General features: G+C 47.1%; 1 protein-coding gene across 2 annotated transcripts in view; it reads right to left on the reverse strand.

The window, feature by feature from the left end:
- The window catches only part of SLC9A7 (solute carrier family 9 member A7), a 167024-nt gene extending 159513 nt beyond the window's left edge, over nucleotides 1–7511 (reverse strand). Inside the window, exon 1 of one of the 2 annotated variants that reach the window (XM_008272522.4) lies at nucleotides 7041–7511. In XM_008272522.4, coding sequence (XP_008270744.2) covers nucleotides 7041–7368 — 328 coding nt within the window. In that variant the 5' untranslated portion in view covers nucleotides 7369–7511. The remainder of the gene's footprint in view (nucleotides 1–7040) is intronic. The other variant, XM_008272523.4, reaches the window with a different exon arrangement.
- Nucleotides 7512–8880: the final 1369 nt, after the last annotated feature.

Consider the following 8880-nt stretch of genomic DNA (forward strand, 5'->3'; position numbering starts at 1 on the left):
TCTTTCAACTAGACCAGATTACTTAAAATACAGAATTTGGTTTATCAACAGGCACCCCACCCACCCACACACACACACACACACACACACACACACACACACGAACCGTATGCAAATGCTACTATGCACTTCTCTTTTCTGACTTGTGTATGACAAAGAATTCATCAAATACTGAAACAATGATTGGTTAGCTGCTTTCCAAACCTGTTTCTCTTCCTCCAGCTACACTGCATTTCCCTGGCTTGTTGCCAGTTAGATGTGGCCTCATGACCAAGTTCTGTCCCACAAAAGTAGGCAAAGTGAGGTGCAACATTTCCACACTTAGCACAAGTGTCTTCCCCATAAGACCCTCTTTTCCTTTCCTTATCAGCCTAAGGGAGAGGATTCCAAGGCCCTAAGGGATGCAGAAGCCACAAGATGAAAGGCACCCTGTCCCTGCATCACAATATGGAGAGCCACCTGCCAGTCCCCTGCACTGGCCCACTATACAAATGAAAAATGAACTTCTCTTAATGTTAAATCATTGAAATTTTAAGTCTGTTTATTTTAACATCTAGCACTACCCTCACTATAAATATCCATATTGATTAAAATCCAAGTAGTATGTTTTAATCTAAAAAAAAAAAACCTCTCCTAACATATATTCACTTGTAAGTGGAACGGAGGCAATTTTTTATAAGACATATGAACTTGAAAGTCAAAAAAAGGTTACTGATTTTTGGGTAGGGTAAGTTTAACATCATCTCATGTAAACTAAAGTCAGTGTTAATCGGTGCTAGAAAGAGTTGAATCAGAGTAACAGAGAGGATGTATACAGCCTCTCCTGTACAACTTTGCAGGCAAGGAGGTCAACAGATTAATGGGGCAGGGAGTCAATTTCTTTTCCAATCTTCCATCTTAGTGAAAATTTTAAAACACACAGAAAAGTTGAAAGCAAAGTACAAAGCATGCCCCCCACCTAGATTTAACAATAGTGAGCATGTTGCCATACTCATTTTCCCTACATAGGTGGGGTATTTTTTATTGAGCTTTTTGAAAAGTTCTATACATTAGGATTCAAACACTTCACCCCACAACTTCAGCCTGTATGTCCAAAGAATAAGTACATTCTTCTGCATAACCTCATTTCTCACACTTAAGAAAAATAACTTAAATTCCCTAATGTCTAATGCACAGTCTATATGCAAATAAATACTCCTAAATTTCCCCAAAATACCTTTTTTATAGTTCATTTTCATGAACCAGAAGCCAACTAAGTTGCCTCACTACACTAATTATGTTTCTTTTCATCTCCCTTAATCTGGAACACTCTACCTTCTTGACATTGGCTTGTTGAAGCAACTGGGACTTGTCTTGTAGATTTCCCCACATTCTGGATTAATCTGATTGTTTCTTCATACTGTTTTAGAATTCATTTCTCTACCCCCTGGATTTACTGTAAAATGGAAGATATGCCAAAATCCTTGAATAGATTCAGATTAAACATTGGGTGCAAGAATACTACACAGGTAAAGCTATAGGCTTTCTATTGCATTCCAACAGGGGGCACATAATACCTAGGCAGTCCCACAAGCAGCAGGATTAAATATGATGACTTGATTATAAAATGGTGATTGCCCAACCTTTTCAGGTACCTTGATTCCTTTGCAATACACAAGTAACATGTGCACTGGTACTCACCACCACTCAGGTAGCCTGTTCCCCAACAAACTCTCACCTATGATTCTGGAATTCATTGCAAATCTTTGTCTAAATCAATTATCATTGAGGGTTGCAAATGGGTGTTTTTCTAATTATATCATTCCAAAAAAAGGTTAATTTGTAAAGTTCTAATAAATGCTTTCAGGAAATGTCATTTTTCTATTGTTTAAGACACAAATATTTTACTTCCATTGATAACTTCAAATAATAAGCAAAAGTATCTTTTACACCCAGAGATTCTTCAAGAACACTTTACCTTCCAAGGAAAATGCTATCTGAGCACAGAATGACAAACCATTATCTAATTCATATTTTGCTACATAAATTATTTGCTTATTTTCAATTGCAAAAATATGTTTAGTGAAGAAAGTTCAGGACATTCAGAAGACTATAAAGGGAAAAGTACCATCTTTCCTCTCTCCCAACAGCTGGTTCCACTCGCAAAGGATAACCATTAAGTTTGTGTATCCTTCTAGAAAAGCACATCAGTCATGTATAAATGCATATGTCCATATCTCTGTGCTTATATGATATTCAAATAATAGGAAAATACCACACATTATGTTCTGCACTTGGTTTCCCCCAACAGCTGCCTTAAAAGCACATCTGAAAACATCCTTTGATCAGCTACATACTATTCCTTAAAGGGAATGTGCTGTAATTTAACTAGTCCTTTCCTGATGAGTATTGCAACTTTTATCAGCTGCAAATATATAAATACTTGCATTATATACAGTAACATACAAATGCAAGTACTTCGGAAGGATAATCCAATAATTCAAACTGCTGGATTAAAAGATAGGTAGGTGCATTGTAAGTTTTTTTCCAGTTATTAACAAATAGTCAACCAAAAAACAGACAATTCTCACTCCCCCTAACTGTGTCCTAATGCATTTTAAAATTACATAGGTCTTGGGGCCGGCGCTGTGGCGTAATGGGTTAACGCCCTGGCCTGAAGCGCCGGCATCCCATATGGGCACTGGTTCGAGACCAGGCTGTTCCACTTCCTGTCCAGCTCTCTGCTATGGCCTGGAAAAGCAGTAGAAGATGGCCCAAGCCCTTGGGCCCCTGCACCCACATGGGAGACTGGAAAGAAGCTCCTAGCTCCTGGCTTCAGATGGGCACAGCTCCGGCCATTGCGGCCGTCTGGGGAGTGAACCATCAAATGGAAGACCTCTTTCTCTCTGCCTCTCCTCTCTCTGACTTTCAAATAAATAAATCTTAAAAAAAATATAATAAATTGCTGTAGAACTAGTTATCTAAAAAAACTACATAGGTCTTGTATTGAACAAAACTAAAAGTGGCAAAGCTCAGCAAAGAATCACAATGTGTAAAGTGAGAATGGGAACTAATTAACCAAGCGCTTAAATGTCAGCCATGGCACTTGACCCTTGAATATCTCACTAATACAACAATCCTATGAGCTAACACTCTCCATTCTCCAAAAGAGGAAACTGAGGCCTAGAGAGTAAACACCAACATTCGGACCCAGGGTACCATACTAGTAAACCAAAGTGAGACAACACAGGGCCACTCCGAAGCGAGGACAAACTGAGGAGCTGTTTTAAAAGGCGACCCTTAATTAACCAGGAAGAAGGCTGTCCCAAAATATTTGCTCATAGGCTCAACTGGGAATCCTATCTTCTCCTTTCGGACTTTGCCTAAGAGCCCACTCTCAGGCTGTGCTGATAAACCAGCTGACACAGCAACCAGGTCACCAAGAGCCCACGGTCCACAGCACTAACGGGGCGGATCAACACACCTTCACCCAGCTGACAGGCGCGGAGCAGAAGGAAGTGAGATGCAGGTGATGGAGGACTAGCACAGCAGCATCTAGGCATTTTGGACCGTTGCACGGTGCAACAAAAACATTATGGGGGAAGCAGATCGACGGTACACCCAAGAGAGCCTCGCACTAACTGACACCGTCTGCTCATGCCAGCTTTCCCTGCTCAAACACTTGCTATTTCTGCTGCACAAACATACAGGGCTCTGTCACATTAGGACGGCACTTAATCACACACACACAGAGCTAGCTGGGAGCTCTCTGGCCTGACAAAACAGGTTAGACTAGCACCAGGCAAGCCCATTGCCGCTTGCATGACAGGGGCTGGGGGCTGCTTTCACTGTCACAGGAAAATCGGGTCCGCAGCCACCTTGCTGTGTAGCTGGCCCAGCCTGCTGTTGGGGAGGAGTTGCTGTGACTGGCCCTTGGTGGGTGGGTGGGGCTCCTTTCCATGCAAACATTAAGAATGCGCAGTGTGTCTCTTATTGTCCTTAGGTCCTCTGCACTCAAGCAAGCATTTATTATGGGATCTATTTGGGTACGCCACTGCTAATGTCACGCCGACTCTTCTCCGGGGATAACGGGATAAAAGGAAGAAGGGAGAAAGGAGTGGAAGGAAAACCTCTCTCTTGCCTCATTTTCTCTCTTCTGGCACAGGGCTCCAGAAGTTCCATGGGTACAGTCAACAATGAAAAGGTCACAGAAAACTGTCAGCAGACTGTGATTTCAATGGGGAGACATGGGCGTCAAATTGAGTGGTTTAAGGAACGCCTACGGACACACTAGTAGTTAATTTTACTTCCACACTTCAAAAATCAAGAAGCACAGAAGGGTATACAGTAACATCTCCCTCTCAGTCCTATCTCGCAGCCACCCAGTTCTTCTCCAAGGTTACCAATCGTACCAGGCTGTCGTGTGTCTGCCAGAGGTGGTTTATGACTTACACCAGCATCTATTCGTATATATAATTTGAAAGGTTACAGACCTTTTTCTCAGGTTAGTGTCACTTCAACAGCAAAAGGTAGCAGAAATGAGATTTATGAAACACTTCTTCAACACGACGAGTTTTGAACTTCACACTTGACCTCTTTCATGCAGAAAAATGTACCCACCTTTAAGACTGAAATTGTTTGCCTCCAGAAATCAAGTCGGGTACCCAGAACACAGCAGAAACATAATGTGTCCTCAAGTCTTTTTGTCCTTTATTACTCACACTCAAGAAGACAATTACTCACTTCCTCTATCAATATCAAGAAACTCTAATTTTTTTACTATAAAAAAGAGAAGTCCTGAAAAATCTGTATTGCATTCACTTAAGTATTCAAAGATTTGTTTGACTATGGCCATCATTTCGCAATGTACAAGTACACCTCAAAAACAGCCAATTTCTAAAGAGATTACCAGGCTAAGTTTTAAAAATTAGAATCCCCATCCGAATCATTTTCAGTGTATAATAATTGGTTAACCAAATGATATTAGAATTCAGATGGGGTAGGGGGTTTGAAACAGATCACATATCCCCGAGTAAAAGAGAGCAATGTCTCCTCATGATTACATTCCACCCACATGAACATATTAACATTCGGCATAACCTAGGGTGTCACGTATTGAAAAAACTAATTCCTTTATACATTTCAAAGTCACACTAAAATGCAGAGAGAACAAAATTCAACAGAAATGCTGTGAGGGGCTATTGCCTTTTCAGAACAATCATCCATTAAACCAGGTTTGTAACACGGCTGTTTATAAAACAGAACCATACTCTATGGCGCAGCCCCCAATGACTGGAAGCGGGTGGCAACTTCCACTATTGTTTCTGAGCCTCAGATAAAGGTGACTGAACTCCTAACAACATGGAGTACCCTTCAGTAAACATTTTTAAATCCCCATTTCTTTTCCACACCTTTGGGCCTGTATTTATGAGCTTGGCAAACCTATCTCCTATTCCACATTGTCCTTTAAGGTCTAGGAACTATAAATTTAAAAAAAAATCTTTTTGCAGCTATCTATCCATATGCATAGCTCAGCACCAATGGCATGAAGTGACAACGTGCTTCAATTCTCCCCTTGCCATCCATTCATGATACCTCCCTGCTTACCTGTGGCCCTGGCATCACTCATTGGTCACCAACTGACACAAACCACAGGGCTCCAGAGCAGCCAGGGGTAGAGGCCCAAGTCTGACTTGAACCCTCTAATTTGCAATAACCAAAGTCAGTTTTAGACCTGGTTCTGTCTCAATTCAAGATCTGTTCAGGCCAAACTAGAAGGCTCCTGACAGCAGTTGCCAGTTACACAGTTTGTCTGAAATGGCCCTGGGGCCGGCCGTGAGCCCCGGCTGCGAACACCGAAACACGAAGCTTGAGAATCAAGGCCCAGGACCCAGAGTAATTTTCACATTAAAGATTAAGGTGTCTGCTTTCCATGCTCCACAGGGACCTCTGGGTAGAGAGTAAGTGGAGAGAGCCCTCCGGTGTGAGTGACGGAGTAAAATGGTCCTGACTGGGAACAGTCACGAAGTGGGCTCATCTATTGCACATGTAGATGCCAGGAATTAAATTCAACTAATAGAGAATACTTGGCTTCCGTCTGGAGCCATGGGGGTGAGGAGGGGTTACAGGAGAAGAGGGATGACTCAGATCATAGCTTAGGGACATCCGCATAATAACAGGAGATTTGGGCTGCGCACTGTGCTTGTAACATATCATGGACCATTAAATCCCAAAAAGGACGGCGGCATCATTTCCACCCTTAACAGAAGAAGGCTCACTCCAGTACTTTTCCTCTTCAGACACTCAGAACTGCGTCTTCAAACTCACTCCATGTTACCATGTTAAGGATACAAACGCTCCTCTTCCTCCGAGAAAGCAAGTGACCAGGTACAACTTCCCACCAGAACATCCGAACACGAGGTGGTGGACTTGTCTAGGCCCCACACACGGTGGGGCCACCACTTTGGGTCCTCACCTATCTCTGCACTTTATGTTCGGACTTTATTAACAAGAGACCTGGGGACACAGACCTCAGACGCGGGAGCCCACTTGCGCTGACCGTGACTGTGGCATCCAACAGGCCTCGCCAACCCAGCCATGCAGGTGGCGTCCAAAAGGCCCCACCAGCCCATACCCACGCCAAGAGACACTTTCAACCCTCGTCCTTACCGTGGCCTGTCCCCTGGGGAGTAACCCACCTCCAGCTCCCGCACATACACCCTGTGGAGCTGAACTGGGACGGAGTGCGGGAGGGGGGGTAATAAAGAGGAAGCGAGGGGGAGCAACAGAGATAGAACAGAGCAGAGCAGAGCAGATGGAACCGGCCCCCCTCTGTGCCTTTTATTTTCCTGGGTTTCCGGGGGGAAGAAACGTGGAAATGGGGTAGAATTCTTTGTAACGGTAATAGAAAGCCAGAAAATGCAGACCGTTGACCTTGGGAGCCAACATCATTGCAGCGGGAAACGGAAAAGAAACGAAACACACTGGTAAGTGAAGGCGGAGCGCGGCGGCCGGGCCGCCGGAGGGCTGTACCGGGAGGCGGGTGCGGCAGGGGTGCTCACCGTAGATCATGGCCAGCCCGGTCTCGTGCAGGAAGCGCACCCGGCGGTGCTTAAAGAGCCAGATGGTGAGGATGGTGAGCGTGAGCAGCAGGATGAAGGTGAGCAGGCTCACGCTGTCTTGCCGGTGGCTCTCCTCCGCCTCCTTCTCCGTGGCGAGCTCCTCCATGGCGCTGCTGTCCTCGGCCGCCGCCCCAGAGGAGGAGGCCGCGGCCCCAGCACGCAGCCCCCGACCCAGCAGCAGTGGCAGTAGCGGCAGCAAGAGCAGCCGCGGCCGCAGCGCCCGAACTACCCGCCCCGGGCCAGGGCGCGCCGCGTCACCAGGCTCCATGGCCCCAGGGCCGCCCGCGCCTCCTCCGCGCAGGGACCAGCAGCCCGCGCCGTCGGCGGGTTCCGGCAGCGCCGCCGACCTGCCCGAGTGGCCACCGCCGCCGCAGCTCCTCCTCCTGCCAGCGCCGGGCCAGGGCTGCGCTGTGAGCCGCGCGCGGGGGAGGGGCGCGCGCAGTGCGCAGGATCCCCAAGCACCGCCCCCCGCCCGCGCACCTGTTCGTCCCCCCGCCGCGCTGCGCCTCGCGACGACTGGGCCACCGGGGCCCAGCCAGCTGTCACCCTCGGATCCGGGGGGGCCTGCAGCCGGCCCTTTGCTTCTCAGCGCTCCTCACCCAACCGTTGCGTACCTGGCCAGTCTGGGGTCGCGGAGCCAGTTTCTGGACAATCGCCGCCCTGCTTCCCAAACGGGACGCCAGAGGTCGCCCACTCCTGGCAGGAGCATCAGCTTGGATTCGCTCTTCGGGCGGGCTGGAGTTTTATCTTGGGCGCCGCGGCGAACTATTTGATCCCTGCCCGGTGTAGCCTCCCGGTGAAGTGGGAGTCACGAAGCCGCGTTATGCTCTTCACTTGTTTCCTCATGTGGAGTCCAACCCTCGAGACTCCCCAGAATCTGCTGGGCTTCATTCAAACCTCTGCTCTGACCTAACTCAATGAAAGATGGATGCGGGGTTGGAATCGGAGGAGGGGGTTGAAATACCTCCTCCATCACTTGAGGACTAGACTTAACTTGTTATTCTGGCCTGTGCAGCTAACCCCCTTGGGGAAGAGGGTTGAAATGGAAGGAGCTGACCACTTGCTATGGACAGGCAGCAGGTAGAAAAGCAGCAGGTGGTTCTGAGGCAGGCTTGTGATATTCCCGTCACACCTACCTTAGTCAGAGCAGGGAGCGATGAGAGCTCCATAGACCCAGTGAGAAGAGTGGAGTCTAAAGCTGAGGGTGCCGTTAAGCAAGCCCTCCCTCCTGCGAAGGGCTACTGCAAGCCATCCTGAACATCTCTTACTGGCTTTTCCCCTAAACTACTATAGCCTCTGTCCTATCAGAGGGGTAACAGCTGGAGTGGGACCTGGACTGTGCAAACGAGCGGGCCTTTTGCTTCTGCTTGGATTGAAGGCTCCTAGGTCGCTCTGACATAGGCAAATCCAGTCCAGGGCATAAGCCAGCCTCACTTATTGCAGTTCTACCCTGAAAACCTTTTAAGTGGACCTCCTGGTAGCTCAGCAGGGCACCTTTGGGTGACTGTTATGATCAAGGCCAGCTCAGAACAGCAGATTCGAGAGGATGAAGCCTCTTGGAACAAATCCTCAAGAACCTGAATTTTCAATCTACCTTGTTCCTCTAGTCAAGGAAGTCGACTTAATCACTGAGTTCCCAGTACTTCACACTCGGCTTGTGTGTGTATGTGTGTGTGTGTGTGTGTGTGTGTATTTTAAGATTATTTAATTAACTGGCAGAGTTACAAAGAGAGGAGGAGAGAGGGGGGGAAAGAGAGGTCTTCTATCTGATTCACTCCCC

The sequence above is a fragment of the Oryctolagus cuniculus genome, chromosome X (genome assembly GCF_964237555.1).
Source record: "Oryctolagus cuniculus chromosome X, mOryCun1.1, whole genome shotgun sequence".
In the NCBI taxonomy this organism is placed as follows: domain Eukaryota; kingdom Metazoa; phylum Chordata; class Mammalia; order Lagomorpha; family Leporidae; genus Oryctolagus; species Oryctolagus cuniculus.